Here is a 22,693-nt window from a genome sequence, read left to right on the forward strand (position 1 = left end):
AATAGCCTCTGAACGGCCTGAAGTACTGTCGATCATCGTTGTAAAAAGCACTACTTGTTCGCCTTCGACAATGATAACATAATGGGGTGAACATGTACGAATATTACTAGGGACTCGCATTTTTAGACATTGCAGGGAGGATGGGTGTAACATAAGAGAAAGGGGAGGGGTGTTTCACCGATGCCGCTCGATTTCATCCATGTGTGGGTCTCGCTACTGCGTAGGGCCAATAAAATTTATCGATGATTTAGCAGGGATACAATTTATTAGCCTGTATCCTATAGACAGCGCAGCATACAGAAAACATATGCTTGCATCATGTGTGCATATATAAAACAACTAAAATACTTTTACATGGATTTCCAATACTATGACCGATATTTCGCTTTATGTTGCCCCGGTGAGACATAGTCTTTTAACCCCCAAATTCCCTTTCTAAGCAATCTACAATAAACCATTATCAGACTTTCTCTTTGCGTAAACATTATACAGGGAGGAAAGATAGAACCTTACTTTGCCCTGGACTCTGTCTGCTTTAGTACTTCAAACTGACCCGCATACTGTGCGCCTTTGGCTGTGTATATACTAGCCATTCCTGCCTTGCACATTTCCACAGAAACATTCTTTAGTCGATAAAAAGGTGGATTCCGGACATATGCCATTGCTACCTATTGAGTATAGATATATGTGTAAATAGAAAAAAGAAAAAAAGTAATTTTCACACTGTTCTAACAGATCCATCCATTCTCATCCTTCTCTGGTAAGAGTGCATCCAACATCAGTCTGCCGCGTTGGTTTCTTACCACACGTTGATACTGGTCTCGACTTAATAGTTGGACCTTAACATTACGGTTTAATACCATGGATGTCAAAAACTCTTTTGATTCGGAGGATAGTGGTTGCGCAGGCATGCCAAAATGTGATCCCTTTGTATAACAAATTATCATTAGTATAAGCAGCAGTAGAACAAAGCATATTAATTTCTAATTCGCTCTGTCAGCTAACCTCAGGTGCATCAACACCAGCCAGTCGAATTGGAATTGTTTGGTTTGTCAGTTCTAGTAGTATATATATATGATAAGTAAAGGGACGAGTAGATGCATTTGGTTTATGCAAAAGATACGGCATTGTCCGTTTTCTCCATGCTACCTTTTCGTGTAGTAGGAATTCTTCTTGCCCAACCCCAACCCAGACCGGGCGTATGATATAATCGAAAATTGTCGCTGTCACCCACGGATACGACGCGGCCTCGTATATATTGTTGCGAAGTAAACGCCTCAGGTGGAATGTGCCCGGACGTTGGGAATCGTTTACCAATCACACGTGTATAAATGATGTACGTAATGGGTAGTCCTACACCGAGAACGATTGCTGCGGGTCGCCAGATCGTTTGGACGACTTTGTCCCCCCACGTTGGTTCATGCTCGGGCATGTGTATAAAGAAAAAAGTAGCAAAAGAGCAAGTCGGGGCCGGGTCTCACTCCGAAAGCAACAACAAAATACGTTCTTTGTTCTCTTCATCTTTCTCACTGTCAGTAAATCCGTCAAAGAATAGATTTATTTAGAATCGAAAAGCATGAAATGGACAAGTTGAGAAGAAAAGGCGTTATTTTCCTTGGCTATGGTCTCCTTTCCTCCGCAAGAGTATAAAATTTACACAGTGTATATAATGTGATGCTTGATAACTGGGTCGACCGGAAGATACATGTTGAAGCATTATTGCCACTCGTTATAATCCGACCTGTCTAAGATTAAGTACAGACATAGCAACTACGAACAAAATTAACTAACTAGGCATATTCTTCGCAAGCTGCGCTTTGCCAAGTAGAAAAAGCTCAACCTCTTAGGCACACATTTAAGCAATTTCAAAAAAGTGCATTTTTATTTTGTTACAACATGTACAGTAGATAGCAGTGTATCAAGAGTTATTGTCACTATGATTCATTTAGGCTTTAATGGGCAGATCCGCGCCATCACGCAAGAAGAGAGGGAGGTGCTCAAGTGGAGCATCAACGGTAATCGTTTGACCGCCTTCAACAACCTCGCCAGTCCAAGCATTCGTCCACTTGGCGCCAGCTGGCAAATAGACCTCACGAGAGCGAGCCTTGTATTCCAACACCGGGGCGACCAAAATCGAAGGACCGAACAAGAACTCGTCTTCGACAGACCAGGCCTTGGAATCGCTCTCAAAATCGTAGAACAAGGGGCGCATGGGTGGTGTACCGGCTTTGGCAGCCTTGTCCATTTGCTCCATTACATAAGGGCGAAGACGGTCGCGAATGTGCAAGAAGTTAGCCAAGATGTTGTATGCTTCATCGCCGTAGCTCCAGACTTCGTTTTCAGCGCCCATCTGTGGCTCAGGCATAGGATCGCGGAAGCCATGGAGACGGAACAAGGGGCAGAATGCGCCGTATTGGAACCAACGGACAATCAACTCCTTGAACTCTGCATCATAGATATTGCCCTCGACGAAACCGCCAATGTCTGTGGTCCACCAAGGAATACCGCTCAAGCCCATGTTCAAACCTGCGCGCACTTGGTCAGCAAGTGTCGCGAAGGTCGAAGAAATGTCGCCTGACCAGATGGCCTGACCCCATCGCTGGGAGCCTGCCCAGCCGGAGCGAGAAAGTGAAATGATGTCGCCATCCTCGTGACCCACTTGCTTCATGCCCTTGTAGAATCCCATACCGTGAAGCATAGGACTGATGTTGTAGACCGAGGCGCCGTCACCAATGTGGAAGCGAAGCATCTCAGGTTGTACAGGTTCGATTTCCGGCTCATCCGCATCTACACAGTGTAGTTTCACACGCACACGAATCCCCAAGGTCATTTATCCTGTGAATAAACGCAGATGGCATTTTCTTTCTTCCACCAAATTTGGCGACAAGATGTGAACTTACCGAGCCACCAAATCTTGATACCAAGGTCGTGGTAATTCTTCTGGACCTTCGACCAGATAAAGTCACGGCCTTCAGGGTTGGTGGCATCATAATGGGTAATGTACTTGGCTTCAACAAGAGTTGGGTTGTCATAGAAGCGATGGTGCACATTGGGTCCTCTTGCGTTACGGAGCAACAGGCCGCGGCGTTCCATCTCCTCAAAATTCTCGGAGTCCGGTTGGAGTGTGGGCCAGATAGAAACCATGATTTCTATGTTCAGCTTCTTCAACTCATCTACCATAGCCTTGGGATCAGGGAAATGGACAGGATCGAATTTCCAGTCGCCATGGTGTGTCCAATGGAAATAGTCAATGACAATAATGTCTAGTGGTAAGCCACGCTTCTTGTATTCACGAGCGACTCTCAAGACTTCATCCTGCGACTTGTAACGCAAACGGCATTGCCAGAAACCAGAAGCATAATAAGGAAGGGGAGGTGAGTGACCAGTGGCATCCACATAGTTCGACATGATGTCGGCAACCGAGTCACCAGCTGTAATCCAGTACTATAGAAGAGCCTCATGACGATGAGTAAAGGCCACCCGATATATATCCCCGTACATGTACTCTTTACCTTCTTCCCCATCCTCGACTTCTTTTTCAACTTACATCCATTTGTGGTGACACATCAGCAACCCAACGCGTCATGCCCATACCAAGCTCAACACGACCAACAGCAGGGTTGTTCCACAAGAAACCGTAGCCACGGCTCGACACCAAGAAGGGAATGGTAACATGGGCGTTGCGCTGGCAGAGGTCAATTACACAGCCTTTTTGGTTCAGTTTACCATGGTGGTGCTATTGTAGTTCCGCGGGTTTTTCCAATGACCAAAATGATAAGCCTGTTAGTTATCCCGCGTCTATTGAATTGAGATACATTTCCAGTCACGCTTATAATCTCAATGCATTACTTACCTGGCCAAGGCCATAGAACTTCTCATCATCGTATGCTTGAAAGTTGGCTTCAATTTTGTAGGCATCGCCAGTCAATGGACGGATAACGCGGCCGTTGATCCAAATATGGGGATGCGCTTCACGCACCAGCTCGCGGTCGTTTTTGAGATCCCAAAAGATGATATTGCCTTCCTTCTTGGTCACACGGGCTTCAATGTTACCATTGCGAATGGTGCCGCCAACTTCAGTGATCTTGATCGCATCCTGAGAGGCCTTGAATCCGATTTCTTCCAGACTTAACAATGCGCCAGGCAAATCGTCACGGATATGGCTAGCCTGAGTGATACGGACACGCAAGCTATAGAAAGAAAAGTGGAGCAAAATCAAATAAAAGCCAATTAGTATTTATTGACTAACAACAAAAAAGTTAGTGGAAAAAGCTGCTATTGCATTATAACAATTGCTATTACCTGTTCTTTCCCCAGGGCTCGATTTGAATCTGCTCATGATAGAGACGGTATGTTAAGGTGTTTCCCTGTTGAGCCACGATACCTTCGTTGTTGTTAAAGTATTCAAGCTGCAATTTGCCCATTATGAAAGTGTATACTCCTGTAAGCGAGCTTGTAGTCGATAAAGATAGAAGATGGAAAAAAACGCGGGAAAATCCATCAGCGCTTAAAGTATTTAAAAGTTAAGAAAAACGGTATTACGTCGTGAGAGTATGGTGCGAACAGGGAAGCTGACATTGGTTTTCTTTCTGACTGTCTAGCCCGCTTACCCGTTTCTAACAGGTTGAGCTTATGTAAACCAAGTTGATGTCGAGGGTCGTCTGCTTTGTGGAGCTGAAGGTTACACAGATTACACTGACGGATAGTAGCGGCATGATGATCGGAAAAATATCCGTTTGGAGTGGATATTCGCCGACAAAAGCAATTTATTTCCATCAACCCAAGAGTTACAGAACGAAGGGAAAGTTTGCGTATGTACCCCCACCCTTGATATTTTATTGCAAATAGGTTCTCAATGGGTACTGTGTGAAAGACGTACGGGAACCAAACCAATGGAAGACACGTTGGTACCATCTTGAAAAAAAAATGGAAGGTACTCGCCGTTCAGCGCGGGCCCTTATCCAATAAGAGAAAAAGAACCGTCATTAAATATTCCCATACTTTTGATGACCTAATGAATGTAACAGATGGATTCGATGGGAATATTTGGTATACAGCTTATGTGAGCAAAAGGTTTATACCGGCTCCTCGGTAGACTTCATCACACCACCAACCATTTACGGCCGCTATACGTTCTTCCAATCGATGTTACACCCAGTCCTTCTTACTCGAAATCACCTTTCAACATCTTCCCCGACCATTCCGTCAGAACCTTGCCCCTCCCATCACGAGGAGCCATTGCTACGGTATCAGATCTTTAAAAGGACATGATGGTGTAAATAAAAAATAATTTGTTTATTACATAACATTTGATGTCAAAGTCCAAAAATAAGGAGAAAAAAAGATGACACCAGTGGAAAAAATCCTGTTAAAAAAGTTAAAGTATTACAAAGTATTAAGTGGGGTGTAATTCTGTGGGTAAGACGAAGAGAAAAAAGAGGACATGCTACTTAATGTACGAGGATTTTAGAAGGGTAGCGGGGAGTACAAAGGACTCTTATTATATGATGCTAATATTGTTATTTGTCACCGGACGAAGTGGATCCTGCGGCAGCAGTTTCCACTTTGGCGCTTTCTTCCATTGGAAGGTCGTTTGTAATCTTTTTATCAGCATCACCAAGCGCCTCACTGAGCTCTTCGAGACTACGGCCCTTGGTCTCGGGATAGAAGAAGAAAGTGTACGCAGCAACAAGGTAGTTTGTGGACATGAACACAAAGAAGAACTCGGGTCCAACACTCGGATTGCTTAAAGCGATCGGTGACACTTGCGAAATCCATGTATTGAAAAGCCAGTTGCTGAAATAGAACGATGGTAACTCTGTGAGAGAATGCACTACCTTCGATTATTCTGTTATTATACTTTACCTGGCAGTGGCAGCACTAGCACCCATCGTACGAATCTTCAAGGGGAAGATTTCTGACTGGTAAATCCAAGCGATCGGACTAGAATGTTTGTGTCAGCGAATGAGTACAATAAGCCTAAATAAATTTGACTTGGATTTTTCGGTTATGCTTACCCCCATGACAGTGAGAACACGACGGAGAATATATAGAAGAAACACTGGTTTGGGTGATGTAGTATATAGTGTGAGTCAGCGTGTTACATGATTTAAGTATTTTTGATTTCCATGTTGCTATACTTACAATAATAGCATAATGTGCAGAGCGGTTAGTGGTTTCATAGCCGATGAGATCATTTGCAATTTGCTCATCAGTAGGACCAGGAAAACGTTTGTAAAGAGCGCCAATAAGCATCAACAAGGTACCCATGCCAATGCTACCTAACCACATGAGGCGAACACGACCAACACGGTCGACAATGAAAGTAATCGTAACGAAGTTTGCAACGGGGCCAACCACACTGTAAATGGCATTGACCAGCAGCGACGTATCAGTGTCAAAACCAAGAGCGGTGTAGATCGTAGGTCCGTAACTGATTGTTAATGTTTTAGAAAGTCAATATCAGTCTTTTTCTCCGTTCCTACAATGAACCGTTAATCGTAGCAACAAAGGACTTACTAGTTGGCAATGTTGATACCAGTGAATTGAGCTCCAATTTGACCGCCGCATGCCAAAAGAACTCGCTTGAAGTACTGGGGCTTGATAAGATCCCTTGGATCTCTCGAAACAACTTTCAACTCCCTTTCAACTTCCTCGATGATATCGCTGTATACTTTTTCTTGCTCTTCAGGATCCGCATACAGGCGAGCTACGACTTTACGAGCTTCTTCTTTACGACCAACAGAAATGAGCCATCTGGGAGAGTAAGGCAGGAAGAAAGTACCAAAGAACAAAATCACAGCAGGAGCAATCTGGATACCGACAGGAATTTGCCATTGAGCGTCCGAATCAATGCGATTAGCACCGTACACAACCCTGTAGCAAACGATTAGTCATTGTTTCGTCGTCTTCCTTGCTTATGCCATTGTTGAAAGTCACGAGAATTACCAGGTTGAAACCAGAACACCAAAACCAATAAACTGCTGTGCCAAACCGACAGCAAAACCACGAATATGCGCCGGCGCGATCTCAGCTTGATACAACGGAACAATCATAGAAAGCAAACCGATACCAATACCAATAATCAGTCTATATCAATCAACAAATCATATCAGTTATCCGTACAACTTCTAAAGCACTCCTCAATAGCACTTTAAATATTGATTAGAGACTTCCACAATATAGGTCGAAACATACCTTCCAGCAATAAACATTCCAACGTTGACGGAGGCGGTTTGGATGACACCACCAACAGTAGCAAAGACGCATCCGACCTGAATTGTTCGCTTACGACCCCATTTTGTTGCCAAGCTAGCAGCGACACAGGCACCAAAGAAACAGCCCACGTTAAACAGTGCTAGCAATTATATAACAGCATATGTTAAGTCTATAACTCCACAAGGAGGTAATGGTGATGCAGGAGAAGTAGCTAATATGGAAACAGACTTACCCACAATGGCACCCTGAACAGCGGAGTTTGGGTTATTGTGTGCCGCAAGGAAATGCTCTTGAATAAGAATGCTAATATCAAGATGGAATGATTTAATACTGTGTCCGGGCCTGCTCCTAGCACTTTTGCCAGCCAATATAATGAAGAGATTGCTTCTTACCCGCCAATAATGCCTGAATCGTAGCCGAACAGGAAACTGCCAAGCGCTGCATTTATTTTAAATATCTTAGTACATCATATAGTTACAGCATATAGCATTGTGATGACTATTTTAGGTGGCTAGTATGGTTATAGTACCGGCAAAGGAAGCGCACGTGATGTTATATACGAGACCCATCCGATTAGAGCTTAAAAGACAAGATGGAGTTGTCGACTCTTCAGAGAAACGAATGAAAAAAAAGGGAGTGAGAGAAAAACAGGCTCTTCTTTATAAACGAACAAAAGCAGACATGGCTTATGTGATCCTCTTTCTGCTATCCGGGCGCAAAAGGTGGTGCACCGCGGGGAAATTCTCACTTGTTTTCGATGCGTGATCTTGTCATGTCAAGGTTTACAAAGCAGCAAGTTTACTTTTTACCCAGTCTCCAATTCGACCCTTTGTGGCACCTCTGCTTTGCTTACGTTTTCCGCACTTCTTTCCAAAGTAGCTTCTCCCGCGGCTTCTCATGACAGCAGCAATTTCCCAGGCACACAGATTCCAGCAAGGAAATTGACTTACGGAGATTTTCATTCTCTATATGTCCCATCATTATGGCACGAGAGGTGTAGGAGCTGGCGCGTCACCTATCCGGACCTATCCACTCACGCCCCCTTTCTCGGAAAGGGGGTCGATTGTACTGGTAGTAAACACGAAGGAAACCTTGAGAGAACCGAATTATATAATCGTACAAGGAACATGTAGTTTTTCCCTTGTTTCGCTGATTCCCCGGTTCCGTCTGTAGGAGGCCAGGAAAAAAAAGAATATAAGTCGACCCGAACTTTCGCATTTTTTCTTTCTTCTTCTTTACGCTCTATTTTTTTTGTACTTTATAAAAGAAGAAGACAATGTGGGTGACGAGTGCCATCAAACTTCTTGTATGCGCGGTTACCGTTTCATCCCTGGCTAACGCCAGCCCATTGACAGAAAAACGAGATCCCCATGAGTAAGTTGTTATGGGCGATAATAACCCGATTTGGATGGTCCCGTTTACCTCCGCCCCATTTTTCTTGAAAAGCGTTACTAAAAAGGATAAACAACGAAACCTGCTGTTTGTTGTTATAGCGAAAAGAAGCCTGTCTACTTGGATCCACGTGCAGATATTGAAGACCGTGTCGAAGATCTTTTGGGACGTATGACTTTGGAAGAAAAGATGTATCAATTAATGCAAGGCAACATCGAAAACATGATTGACTCTGATATGCAGCTCAATGCAACTACACTCAGGCCGTGGGGAACCACTTTTGGTAACACACAAAGCGAATTATATAAGCTGCACGACCCTTTCATAGCAATATTACTAATACGCCCTTGTACATTACATACCACTTTAGCTGCAAATATCGCCCGTGAGCCATTGGTCCGCTTGGTCAATGAAACCCAATCATGGATGATCAACGATAATCGTCTTGGTATCCCAACGATCATGCAGTCAGAAGGTACAAATTTGTTTGCGTATTTATCCTTTCTCTTAAACATAAATGTAGCGTTCATAGCATATCCCGCATGGTTTGAATGTTCATTTACGACCCTTCATTTTAGGTGTCCATGGATATATCGATATAAATGCTACCATCTTTGCAACGGGCATGGGAATGGCTTGCTCGTTCAATACCGAACTCATGCACAAGGTGGGCGATATCGTAGGCACCGAAGCCGCAGGCATCGGTATCCACAACATCTTTGGTATGTCAGTTCCTTTTCTATTAATATTTGACCAGCAGTTAAACTTTCCTGTGTTACTGAATAACTTCTGTCAATTAAAATGCTCTCTAGCCCCTGTACTTGATCTTGCAAGAGAACCTCGCTTTGGAAGAATTGAAGAAGGCTATGGTGAAGACACACATTTGACCGGTGAAATGGGCAAAGCCTATGTCGAAGGTTTGCAAGGCGAGCCACGTCCTGGTACACCTAAAACTGCAAAGCACCGCATTGCCGCAATGGTGAAGCATTTTGTTGGTTTCGGCCCGTAAGTTTTGATAAACGTTATCTGCTATTGTATTGTACTTGTCGTATAACGGCTGATATTTATATGATGTACTCTTTCTTTTTAAGATCTATGGGTGGTCTTAACCTTGCCCCTGTTGTCGGTGGTGAACGAGACATGCGAACCATCTATCTTCCCTCCTTCAAGCGAGCCATCATGGATGGTGGAGCATTATCTATCATGACCGCTTACCAGTAAGTTATAATTTATATACTGTACAATGTCTCACACGAAGCAGTATAAAGAAGCATACTGATAACTGTTGATCTATCAGTGCATACGATGGTATCCCCTCAGCGATCGACAAACATCTTAACACTGAGGTCTTGCGTGACGAATGGGGCTTCAGCGGTTTTGTTTCGTCTGACTCTGGAGCTATTGCCAATTTGTGTGATTTGCACTTTGTCTGCGACGGTTCCATCCTTGATCCTCAAGCCGCCATTCTTGCACTGAATGCCGGTAACGATATTGAGATGGGTGGTCGACCTGTAAGTACTCAGTTACTGATCAGATTTAATATGCTATAAGTGATTAGGTACTGATTTACGTCTTTCCCCAATCCTTTTGTATATGTATCATAGATGCATTTTCAAAACATCGTTGAGCAAGTGGAGAAGGTATATACAACATACGTACTATATATTTGCATAGGATTAAAGCTTACCAACCCTTTTTTTCTTGCTGTTAATTATAGGGCAACCTCAATATTGATGTCGTCGATGAATCCGTCCGCCGCACCTTGCGTGTCAAGTTCTTGCTCGGCTTGTTTGAAGTTCCCTATGGTTCGGCCGACTACGCTGACAACATTCATACTGATGAGCATGTTGATATTGCCCAACAAATGGATGAAGAATCGATTGTCCTTCTCGAGAACGATGGTACACTTCCACTTGAAGAAGACTCCCTCGATTCGGTTGCCATCATTGGTCCTCAAGCTGCTGTCATGCAATACGGTGTCTATGTTCCTCACGGCGTTTTCGAGCGCGGTGTGACTCCTTTGGACGGTATCAACAGCCTTGTCGGCGATAAGGTCGAAGTCAACTATGCTGAAGGTTGCAAACTCTGGTCACTTGATGAAAGCGGCTTTGAAGAGGCCGTGGAAGCTGCAGAGAAATCTGATGTCGCTGTCGTAATGGTCGGCACATGGACCCGCGATCAACTTGAGCTCTGGCAAGGCTTCAATGCCACAACTGGTGAACACGTCGATCAGAATGACTTGGGTCTTGTCGGCGCTCAAATGAACCTTGTCAAAGCCATCCAAGCAACTGGAAAACCTACTGTCGTCGTCTTCATAACTGGTAAACCCACAGCTGAGCCATGGATCAAAGAAAATGTCAATGCGATTGTCAACGCCTTCTACCTCGGAGAAACTGGCGGCACTGCTCTTGCCAATGTTCTATTTGGAAAGGTTAACCCAAGTGGTAAACTCTCTGTTTCATTCCCAACTTACGTCGGAAGCTTGCCTGCCTACTACAACTTCCCCAAGAGTGGCCGACCTATCAACCCTGGCATGATCCATGAGAACGGTACCATGCAATTTGGCTGGCAATACACTTTGGGCACACCTGAGCCACTCTGGTACTTTGGTCACGGTAAATCATATACTACCTTTGAATACAAGAGCATGGAGCTATCCAAGTCCAAGATTCGTCAGAACGAAAAGAAAGACATCATTGTTTCGGTAAGTAATAAAAATGAAGGCGATTTCGTTTTTCACTGTCGCATATATCTAAACCTTCATAATTCTTCTCCTTGCGAATTTAGGTTACTGTTGAGAACACTGGCGACCGTGACGGAAAGGAAATCGTTCAGGTTTATGTCGACGATGTGATTGCAACTGTCGTTGTGCCAAACAAGTCCCTTCGCGGCTTTGCCAAGGTTGATATCCCCGCTGGTGAAACAAGAACAGTCGATATACCCATTAGACTTGAAGAATTGGAAGTCTGGACCATGGAAAACAAATTTGTTCTTGAGAAGGGCGACTTTGTTCTGTATGTTGGTGGAAGCTATGCTGAGCCTAGCTTGAATGCGACATTGACTGTTGTCTAAGAAGATATCCTGAAGCCTTTGATTTAATCTTACATATTCAATAAATTCTCACTCTGTAATTCTCAATAAATACGCAAAAGTGCTTCGCTCGGTTGATGTGTTTTTTGACACAACCCATATCATCACGCATGTCGAGTTACCTATGAGAGAATAGAGCTACATACAACATAGTATAAGTGGGCAAATTGCTGGCCTACAACAACGATTGTGTTTATATCAATATGTCAGAGGACACATTTGTTGCAATGGTAACGGCGATTGTTAGCCACGCGTATGTAACACAGTGCCGTCACCCAGTAAGTAGGGATTGCTACGAGTGTCATAAGTACTCTTTATAGAGCTACAAATTCCTTACGCGTCCACCGCCATCAATTTGCTACAACCTCAAGCCCATGAAATATATTGTCCCACCCAGTTTTCAAAAATCCGAGGCATTAACACATAACATTTTTGCCAAAAGTCTGATGTGGCAGCTTAAGCTCTCCTCAACGTTATAAAAGTCCTCAAAAACTATTATTTGAAACAAAGCCAATGGCGAAATTTTACATAATTGCCGAAGAGGGAAATGAGAGAAGCAGCGTTTTATGCAGTACGCATCGGACACTGTCATCATCTCCAGGGTAGCACTAACGGGACCACTCAACCGGCAGCTGATAGCATAATTTTAGACAGACGCATCCGTTTTGGTATATAGGGCGCTTTCATATTTCGCGTTTCGTGTATGCACAACCTGAAATTGGGAGAAAGACGGGAGCAATTATAAGTTTAGAAATAGTTTGATGGAAGTGGCAGAGTACGTCGTGACGAAAGTGGTTGCAATAGAAGAAAGGCAGCGAGGTGCTTGTTAATTCATATATCATGCGTTGCGTTTCCACAAAGCGAGCTTGCTGTAAACAGCTCACATCAGAAAGCGACATTGATCGGAAATATTTCCTTTTGGAATTGAAGTTGACACTGACCAACAAAACTGCAGATTGCGGGGTAAACGGTTCAGTAACCAGTGGCTTTCAAAATCTGCCAAAAACGGTCAGCGTGTGAATAAAATACTTTTAAAAGGGTAAGCTGATAATATCCTGAGCTCTGAATAAACAACACTATGACAATAACGTAATGTTTTAAAACATCCAGCGCTTGTCCTCTCCGACAGGATCTCACAACACTGGCCGTCATGTTTATTTCCCAATTGTGATACCTATGTCCTCTGTTTTTTTCAATATCATACGAGCTTAATGGGACAAATCGGTACATAGATCTGTATACGACATATGATAAGGTATTGACCGGGTCCGGCTTTCTTGTTCATCATAGTCAATGTTACATGTTCGCCCCCCGTCCAGTATTACTCCTTCAGCAGCATCTCTTACAGCATCTTCCCGAAATAACCGTACAGCCCTCTCCCACCCAACAATTATGAGCAATCCAACAGTTAAGCTAGTACAAAGCTGCTTATAATAAAAATAAAAGTATCGTAGTAGTATAGATTTTCTTTGTACATGACACAAGTCAGAGTGCTGATATTTTATAGGGGAAAATAAAAGTACGTAATGCTACTGTTGCAAAACTTAGAAAACGAGTTATATAGTAATAAATACGTAATTTTTCATGTCCCATTAAACCTGCTATATCTTTAGGTACAGTATGAATACGGCTTGTTTATTAATGAATCGTAGCTTGACGGATAACGTGTGGCTGTTGTGACTTCAAGGACCTCTTGCATTTCTAATTGACCCAGAAAATTTCGTCTACACTATTCAACATTTTTTTTGTACAGTATGAGCCGGGTGGAGGCGGAAATTTTATTGGTTGGTCACACGTTCAAGGAATTGGCGTGCCAAAATGAAACGAATAAATGAAGCAACAAGAGCAAAGAAAAGAAGTACGAAACAAGATATGAGATTTTAATCATCCACATGAATCTGAGGATGTAGTTGGTGGTAGCCCAAAAGGTAGCCTATTGGCTGATCGAAATGTTGTTGCTGGCAGTGTTGTCGATAGCGCCTAGTATTGGTGAGTTGGTCGACGATGGAACTGAGCGCTTGCCACAAAGGGAAGCCATCCATTGTGCCGAAAGTGTTGTCGTGGCCACCGAGGGCATGATATCCCGGAAGACAAAGACGAGCAAAGAATGGTTTCAAGCGCATGGCTCATCGATAACGGCGGTGAGAAAGCGGCGAAGAACCCCGGGGTGAGCAATGCTGCCATCTGTTGGCAAACGTGGCCGCAAATAGCCCAAAGCGTTGTCAAAGACATAAACATCGTTCGCAATCATGGTGCTGAGAGTGGGCGAGCGAAGAAGCGATGCAGTGTCTTGATCCGGTGCTGCAGTCCAAATGGCGGTGGTGGGCAAACGTAGAGCTACAGCTGGTGGAATTTGTATACTCGAAGAGTCGAAATTCAGGTAGTCAAAGGCTTAAAAAAAGATGGACGCAAATAAAGACAGAGAAGACTTGAAATACCTAAAACATGTGGGCGCCATAATCAAGTAGTGATTTGGAAATGACGGATTCAAAGCAAGCATGTGGTAAATCAAGTATGATTTAGCCAGGCTGGGTGCCAGATCACTGGTGTATGGATACGCCAGAATAGGACGAAGCCAATCGTCTATTCAACAGCCACACTTATCACTATAGTCAACCGAATGAAGCCAATAATGGAAGCCACTCTTGATGTTATGGTTGAAACAAGACAAGTCATTATATAGCCAGCGTTCAGCGAGTCAATACTAACGAGTTTTATGTAGCCCATACCATCACCATCAGGTGCTGATTAAGAGGAGTAGACTAAAGCGATCATAAAAACTTTTTTATCCATCCGCTTTTTTTTTAAATTGCATTGTTCGGCAGCCATTTGACCGTAAGATCCGTTACCGACAACTCGCCCGAACTTGCCATCCTGATAGCACTTATTTACTTTCTGATAACAAGTATGTTGAAATCGAACTGACAGTTCTCGAAAAACTCAATGAGAGAGTGCTTTTGGTGTGTTTGTGCCATAGTAATTCGTCTTTTAAAATGTTCAAAACTAATGGTTGGTCGAGACGTAATCAAGCATCGCGCGCGGCAAACCACATCCCTTTTAATATCCATCACCTCCCTCCCTTTTTTCCCTTTTGTAATAATTGCCACATTGTCATCAAAGACACAACAAAAAGCTACCAATCACGTGCTTACAGCAACACAAAGTATATATACCAAACCTTCTAGCATCAGCAAAATACGCGGTTGCACACCATGTAAGACGGCAACAAACGACAACCAAGCAGCCGCCACCAAACAAGCAAAGCATCCCACATCGCGACAACACAAGAGCATCCCACCATGCTTCTTGAAGAAGCATACCACAATATTATATAAAAATATCACATCATCTACATATTACCAGACAAATAACTAGCAGTTTCTCCCCTCTCCCGAATATATAAATAAGCATCGTACATCAATAAAAAAGACGGATCATTATTCTAATCTAGTACATATATACAGTAGGCGCTCGCTAAGCCGATCACTTCTAAGCCGATATTCTCGCTAAGCCGATCATTTTTCATAAATTACCGACCCGGGAAGCAGTGAATATCGAGCTTGCTCGGTAAGCCGATCACCGATCATTTCTCTGTGACATATCGGCTTATATAGACCAATAAAACCACAGTATTTCATATCCTCATATATCTGAGACATGCGGGAGTCGAACAAGCGATCAAAATGTTTACTGTGTATATAGTATTAACAGACGAAGACCCCACTCATTATATCGGGCATCGAATTCGATAAGCCGATCATTCGCTAAGCCGATCACTTTTGGGTCATGACCGAAGTGATCGGCTTAGCGAGCGGCTACTGTACTTATCCAAACTATATTCGATTAGCGCAACTTGGCCCTTACACACGCCAAGTCGCATAACAGTGTGCCATCATCGAGCCCTCTCCCAACATCCACACAACAAGCCGAGCAACCAATAACATCTATCGACTCTACTACAACATCGCGATAGCGAAAAAAAGCATTCAATACCTTGGTATCCCATTCAACCATGACGGAATTGACTCCGATTTGCTTGGAAGAACGAATCACCAAAGCATCAGGTGCCACAGCATTATATAGGTTTTTTCCTTAGTAATGGCTGTTGATTTTTTTCTACTTGGCGCAAATTTTATATATCTGTAATATAAAATCCTGCCAACCTGAAAAAAATTGTTGCGCCAAATAAATATAACCAACCGCCATCTCTAAGGAAAAGACCTGTATAGACGACTTGACATTCATCATATGGTATCGGTCTCTGCTAGCATTAACTAAAATAGCAAATCTTTGTCCGAGCAGTACTTGAACATGGTCTCGCTATCACAGCTTTCTCAACCACATATATTCACAAACTCCAGCAAGTGCAGTAGGGCTCTATTAAAATGGTACATACTCAACCGCAACGCCGACACCATATTACCCACTGTTGTCCTAGTGGTGCTATCCGACCTACCATCCATGCAATTCCACACCTGCGCGCGCTCCAACTAAAGTTCACCGCCTGTCTGCAATTATATCAGTATTTACGTTGGCACGCTCTGTCGAACTATTCTTTCTCTGTGAGAAAAAGGGCTATCAACATTGGCGACGTTTGGCCTCAGACAATCCCTTTCATTAACTTTATATCAAGTTAAACCACGGTGTCAACCTCCCAAAGACCTTGTTCTCTACCTTTCCGCCTTTTCCGGAAATTGCAAACAGCATACTCGCTCCAAGCTGCCGTTGTGACATCACCACTGGCCAATCGGTCAGACTATTGCCCCTAGTCTTTAATAGCTCCCTGATGCTTTCGGGCCACTTTCCGAGCTAAAACCCGACGATATACAACCACAGAGCTGCATTTTAACCATCTATTTTGCTCTGAGGCCAAGCTATTGTGTGGCAGATGGAAAAGAGCCTGGCCGGCTCTGCTCCGTACCCTGCGCGAAATAGACCGTCTCAGCCATCCAGGTGCTAACTATGATGCAACAGATACAGAGTCTGCTCCGGAGGATACCGTTCTCTAGACACACACACCCGCATATACTCTTCCTTACAGCCTACCCTAAAGTGTCATTCTTCTTGTTCTCATTATCCGTTCCATTTTTCTTCCTAATTCTAAAGCGACGAGTGCGTGCAGCGCTGGTGAGAGTCTAAAAAAGATGATTGCATAGCAATCCATATAAGAAATCATATCTATCACGATAGCAATCAGTTAGACAGCATATACTCAAAGGCGTATGAAAAAAAGTCGTTACTGCTATGCGATGATGGTGTACTGTGAAGGAAAGTGAAATGTGTTACTCAGATCGAAACGTTCCATGCACCACTTTTAACGGTTATTCAAATCCTAGTGGACTCGGTTAGCAAAAGAGGTTGGCTATACATGGGCATCAATCAAGTTTCGTCACACATCCCCGCCTTTTTTCTCGTCATTAATCCGCCTCAATTCCACCTCTCTCTTCCGCTTTCCTGTCCACCTCAGGTCCGCCTTTTTCACACGCGTACTTTATGGATGACTTGAGACTTGCGAAGGACGAAGAATATGCTATCATTAATGAGCCGAGGAAAGGAAACACACATTAGTAGAAACTAATAATCTTAGCTATATTTGTACGAGAAAATTCGGTGTATGGGAGAAACAAGGTGTATGGCTTATTGAAATTCCATATGGAATTATCTGATACTTCTTTCTTGGACTACAAATAGTATATATAAGCTTGTTGACCTTCTTTTCTTTTTTCGCTTCATCACATTTTACGATCCTCCAAATCACCAGTCCAAACGATTATGTGGCTAACCAACGCTGTCAAACTAGCTTTATGTGCTTTTGCGCTATCACCCTTAATTGAGGCTCTTCCGACGACAGAAGATGGTAGTAGTGATAAGTATGTATGACCAAAATATGTGTCCGATCCGTCGTTTTATATCAAATATACTAAAAAACGTGTTTGTCAGGCATCCGACTTATTTAGATCCTGATGCTAGCATCAACGACCGCGTCGAAGATCTCATCGGCCGCATGAACGTGGAAGAAAAAATGTGGCAACTGGTTCAGGGCAATATCCAACATGTAATCAACGATGAAATGCAGCTCAATACAAGTGCACTTAAACCATGGGGAACTACTTCAGGTAACAACACTACTGTTACGTTTCGATATGTGTTAGAACGAGTGCCCTTTGTTATTGACAAATCATTATAATCAAACTATGTTCTTTTATAATAGCTGCTTATATGGAACGTGATCCACTAGCCCGACTTATCAACGAAACTCAGTCATGGATGGTGCAGGAAACTCGTCTTAAAGTACCCACGATTATGCAAACAGAAGGTAACATAACTTCAACAATCTCGATACACAGCTATTAGACATCTGGGTTTTATCATCAATATTAATCACCTCTTCGTTGTACAGGTGTGCATGGCTGGGTCGACCCCAATGCAACCATGTTCACCACGGGAATTGGAATGGGGTGTTCATTCAACGTCGATCTTATGCACAAAGTGGGTGATGTCATTGGCACTGAATCTGGTTCTATCGGTATCCATAATCTGTTTGGTATGTCAGTAATATATACATCGCTTCTTCTAGTTTTGTGATATGTACATTTTTGGATGTTAATGAGCCTCGTGAAATTTTCTTTCTAGCCCCTGTACTTGATCTTGCACGGGAGCCTCGCTTCGGACGAATTGAAGAAGGTTATGGTGAAGATCCACATTTGACAGGTGAAATGGGAAAAGCCTATGTCGAAGGTATGCAAGGCGGACCGCGTCCCGGAGCACCCAAAACTGCAAAGCATCGTATTGCTGCGATGGTTAAACACTTTGTTGGTTTCGCCAGGTAATTGAAATCATTGCTACGCCTGTATACCTTTTTAGCGATATTCAACAGAAACCCTGTTACTCTTTCATAGCCCGATGGGTGGAATTAACCAGGCTCCTGTTGAAGCCGGCGAGCGAGATATGAGAACTATTTACCTACCACCCTTTAAACGAGCCATTATAGGCGGTGGTGCTCTGTCCATCATGAGTGCCTACCAGTGAGTATACTCGTACTAAATTTTGTCCTTGCTGACATAGAATCCCAGTACTTTGCTTACATTGTTACTTGTTCTTTTATTAGTTCGTATGATGGTGTACCTTCTATAATCGATAGACATACACTTACCGAAGTGTTGCGAGACGAATGGGGTTTCGAAGGCTTTGTTATCTCTGATTCTATGGCCACTCATCGATTGTGTGCTGCCCAATTCATTTGTGACCCTTCCATTCCGCTTAACCCTGAAGCTGCTATCCTTCCATTGAATGCCGGTAATGATCTCGAACTAGGTAGTGGACCTGTAAGTATATCAAATACTATTCTTCAGGAGTTGAGGAGATAGCGCACTTGTTTCCACATATAAAACTTACACATTCGTTTTAGATGTATTACGAAACTATTGCCGAGCAAGTCGAGAAGGTATGCCATTTCTAGGCAATATTTACTATATACTTTATGCGTATAATGACATCCCCTTGTCCGATCAAACTAAAATTATACATCGTACTTACATAGGGTAATCTCGACATTGAGGTGGTCAATGAGGCGGTTCGTCGACTTTTACGTGTGAAATTTTATCTTGGTTTATTTGAGCTTCCCCATGGAGGTGTGTTCAACTACAATGATTATATCCATACACAAGAGCATATTGATATTGCCCAACAAATGGATGAAGAATCAATTGTCCTTCTCGAGAACGATGGCACACTTCCACTTGATGAAGACTCCCTCGATTCAGTTGCCATTATTGGACCTCAAGCTGCTGTCATGCAATACGGTGTCTATGTCCCTCCAGGCGTTTTCGACCGCGGTGTAACTCCTTTGGACGGTATCAACAGCCTTGTTGGCGATAAGGTCGAAGTCAACTATGCGGAGGGTTGCAAGCTCTGGTCACTTGATGAAAGCGGCTTTGAAGAGGCCGTGGAAGCTGCAGAGAATTCTGATGTCGCTGTCGTAATGGTTGGCACATGGACCCGCGATCAAGCTGAGCTCTGGACTGGCTACAATGCAACAACCGGTGAAAATCGTGATCAAAATGATTTGGGTCTCGTCGGCGCTCAATTGAACCTTGTCAAAGCCATTCAAGCAACTGGAAAACCTACTGTCGTCGTCTTCATTACTGGTAAACCCACGGCTGAGCCATGGATCAAAAATAATGTCAATGCGATTGTCAACGCCTTCTACCTCGGAGAAACTGGCGGTACTGCTCTTGCCAATGTTCTATTTGGAAAGGTCAACCCTAGTGGTAAGCTTTCTATTTCATTCCCCAACTACGTTGGAAGCTTGCCTGCCTTCTACAACTTCCCCAAGACTGGCCGAACTATCAACGCTGGCAAGATCCATGAGAACGGCACCATGGAGTTTGGCCAAGCTTACACGCTGGACACCCCTGAGCCCCTCTGGTACTTTGGTCACGGTAATTCATACACTACCTTTGAGTACAAGAGCGTGGAGCTTTCCAAATCCCAGATTAAACAGAACGAAAAGGAGGACATCATTGTCACTGTAAGTGGAACGACATATTATATTTTCTTCTTTCGCTTTAGCAAGCCCTCTGTATCTCATATCAATCCCGTCTGTGAATTCCAGGTTACTATTGGGAACACTGGTGACCGTGATGGAAAAGAAGTTGTCCAAGTCTATGTTGACGATGTGATTGCATCTGTCGTTGTACCCAACAAGTCTCTTCGCGGTTTCGCCAAAGTTGATATTCCCGCTGGCGAAACGAGAACAGTCGATATAGTCATTAGACTTGAAGAATTGGAAGTCTGGACCATGCAAAACAAGTTTGTCCTGGAGAAGGGTGACTTTGCCCTGTATGTTGGTGGAAGCTATGCTGAGCCTAGCTTGAATGCGACATTGACTGTTGTCTAAAAATACCTAGTGGGTATTTCGAAGTCTGAACAATTTGGCTGAGCTTAAGACCCACCTTGAAACCATTTGCTTTAAAACTTGCGTGACAGATTTTGCAGTTTTCCGAACCCACCTTTTTTTTAGCTATCTTGTCATACCTACGTTCCCTCCTATATAGTCCCTTCTCACCCCCTTTTCTGTTTCCTCGCACGTCTTTCACCAATTCATATTGTGGCATCCGAAGTAGTATGTATCGCCGTTATCGTTTTCTTTATCATTTCATTGTTACTGATTAAAAACCATGTAGCTGCAATAAACTATAAAAAAGAATCGTCACGCATATCAACCTGGAGAAAAATTAAAAATTCCAACTTGCTGTACTTTGGAAAAACGACCACATCAACTGGCTTATATAACTTTGAAACTAATCACACAGAACGAACGCGTCAGATAATTGATATTTCAGCGATGGCTTGATGGACTCCATTATCGTCACTATCGACGGTAGCGCAATTGCAATAGTAATTTCGCAGATCAAGGTGTACCTTTTTAACGCATGTTATTCCACGTCTATATATTCAAGTGTCATATTTTGAGAGACAGGAGCTAGGTTGGTCCCTCAACAACTATACCATACAACTAAGCTTGAATAAAGTATTTTTGTCCCAGGAAAATATTAGCGTAGTATACCTCAAATTGTTACATACTCTTTCTTTCGAGCAGTGTTACCATTATAAATTGAGGGCAGTGGCTGCATATTGATTCAACCTCTCAACTTTGATGCGTCACCATAACCCTTCGTCGGGTATCACTATCCCCCTTACTGGGAGGATAACACTATCAGTAACTTTGACTTGCATGCTACAGCGCACAACGTGATGCACTTGACCAGTACTCACTTTCGTCAAATTCATTACGAAATATGTCAAATTATATCTTTTAAGTATTATCATATAGAACCAGTAGTGGCCATTCCATATCGAAAATGTTACAATTTTATGCTATGTTAATTTGATCCCTATATGTGTTAACCTAATACAGATGGTCTGATATATGTGGACTGAACCTACATTTGAACAACTAAGAGACAAAGACTAGTAGAAAAAGAAGCCAAAGCTTCTCATGGAAAACAACTTTCCAACGTAAGTAGAGCCATTGTAGATTAGTCCGTTCTTATGGTACTGATGCGTCTTTTGCACATATTATGTGTATCTAAATTTATAGAACAGTTCTTAACTTGTAGGCAACAACTCTATTCGCTAATCTATGGATAATTCTATGTATCTTACTCCTCGGTTCTACGACACTTGATTTCTTTTCCCAATTTGTCTATACTGATAAAGAAGTCACGACGTTTGTCGTCCATCTGGCTTGCAGCATCAGTGGTTGATATATAGCTTCCCCGTGCTATCCGTTCGACTTCCTCATATATCAGTTTTCTTCGGCAAAAAAGACCTCAGCTTGGTGGGATTCTTTCTCCATCGCGTGCGGTACGTTTCCTCCAGAAATTGTACTGAAGGCTGCCCTGCAATTCCAATGGTGTACTCGCGCCAGCCATCGGTGACAGTTAGAAGCTTTCTGTTAAGCGTATAGATTTGTGGAGGCGGTGACGGTGATGCCAAAGATGAAGCTTCTATTGGGAGCACATCGCCAGTTGTGGCAGTTTGATGATCAACTTGAAGGATCTCGTTTCTTGCGACGTCAACTTCTGAACTGGGAGCCATATTCGGCGGATTGCGGGAGAGGTACAACGGGTTGGAAAAAATGAAGTCAACAGCTTCTAGAGTACTGGTAGAGCCTTGTTGCTGTGAAGACGATCCAAGAGCCTCAATATCGCTTCTGATCCCACTGATGTCGCTGTTGATGTTGCCGAAGGAAGATCGCAGTAGTTCCGCTAAATGTGGCATAGCACTTTCGATCTGTATGCCTAACGGCTCTTCTTCTTCGCTGGTTCTTGCTAGGTAACGCAACATGTCCAATTCGTACTGTTTGTATAGCGGGTCGTCGAATATGGGTGGGTCCACAAGAAATGGGTCGGATGAAGCTTTTTCAAAAGCACAGAGTCCTAAAGTAATATTATATCAAATATTTAGAGATTTTTTATAACACTATGAT

The 22,693-nt window shown here is 43.2% G+C and overlaps 5 protein-coding genes across 5 annotated transcripts; 2 read left to right on the top strand and 3 right to left on the bottom strand.

Annotated features, from left to right (window-relative positions):
* Positions 1-509: 509 nt before the first annotated feature.
* BDB00DRAFT_886488 (uncharacterized protein) lies at positions 510-1,755 on the bottom strand (the record flags this gene model as incomplete). Its single annotated transcript, XM_053128432.1, has 4 exons — positions 1,150-1,755; positions 1,006-1,058; positions 804-926; positions 510-668 (listed from the first exon to the last, which is right to left on the bottom strand). Exons 1-4 carry the CDS (start codon positions 1,430-1,432, stop codon positions 510-512), a joined length of 618 nt encoding a protein of 205 aa, XP_052983485.1. The 5' UTR covers positions 1,433-1,755.
* BDB00DRAFT_20415 (glycoside hydrolase) lies at positions 1,689-4,552 on the bottom strand. The gene is made up of 5 exons (XM_053116452.1): positions 4,303-4,552; positions 3,854-4,190; positions 3,548-3,736; positions 2,901-3,444; positions 1,689-2,787 (listed from the first exon to the last, which is right to left on the bottom strand). Exons 1-5 carry the CDS (start codon positions 4,422-4,424, stop codon positions 1,946-1,948), a joined length of 2,034 nt encoding a protein of 677 aa, XP_052983486.1. The 5' UTR covers positions 4,425-4,552; the 3' UTR covers positions 1,689-1,945.
* Positions 4,553-5,509: 957 nt separating this feature from the next.
* BDB00DRAFT_970451 (general substrate transporter) lies at positions 5,510-7,787 on the bottom strand (the record flags this gene model as incomplete). Its single annotated transcript, XM_053129840.1, has 10 exons — positions 5,510-5,796; positions 5,866-5,943; positions 6,018-6,061; positions 6,145-6,433; positions 6,520-6,876; positions 6,949-7,089; positions 7,198-7,357; positions 7,451-7,521; positions 7,611-7,656; positions 7,748-7,787. 10 exons carry the CDS (start codon positions 7,785-7,787, stop codon positions 5,520-5,522), a joined length of 1,503 nt encoding a protein of 500 aa, XP_052983487.1. The 3' UTR covers positions 5,510-5,519.
* Positions 7,788-8,721: 934 nt separating this feature from the next.
* BDB00DRAFT_756931 (beta-glucosidase-related glycosidase) lies at positions 8,722-11,682 on the top strand (the record flags this gene model as incomplete). The annotated part of the gene is made up of 9 exons (XM_053118947.1): positions 8,722-8,893; positions 8,981-9,085; positions 9,189-9,332; positions 9,423-9,615; positions 9,702-9,827; positions 9,908-10,121; positions 10,215-10,250; positions 10,328-11,308; positions 11,398-11,682. Coding segments are annotated over 9 exons (2,256 nt in total), but the record flags the coding sequence as incomplete, so codon positions are not given.
* A 5,905-nt stretch (positions 11,683-17,587) lies between these two features.
* Positions 17,588-20,599, top strand: BDB00DRAFT_756997 (beta-glucosidase-related glycosidase; the record flags this gene model as incomplete). The annotated part of the gene is made up of 9 exons (XM_053118952.1): positions 17,588-17,816; positions 17,912-18,016; positions 18,101-18,244; positions 18,334-18,526; positions 18,600-18,725; positions 18,809-19,025; positions 19,109-19,144; positions 19,241-20,230; positions 20,315-20,599. The coding sequence occupies 9 exons, from the start codon at positions 17,588-17,590 to the stop codon at positions 20,597-20,599; spliced, it is 2,325 nt and encodes a 774-aa protein (XP_052983489.1).
* Positions 20,600-22,693: the final 2,094 nt, after the last annotated feature.

The sequence above is a fragment of the Zychaea mexicana genome (genome assembly GCF_025766255.1).
Source record: "Zychaea mexicana strain RSA 1403 chromosome Unknown BDB00scaffold_10, whole genome shotgun sequence".
Lineage (NCBI taxonomy): Eukaryota > Fungi > Mucoromycota > Mucoromycetes > Mucorales > Lichtheimiaceae > Zychaea > Zychaea mexicana.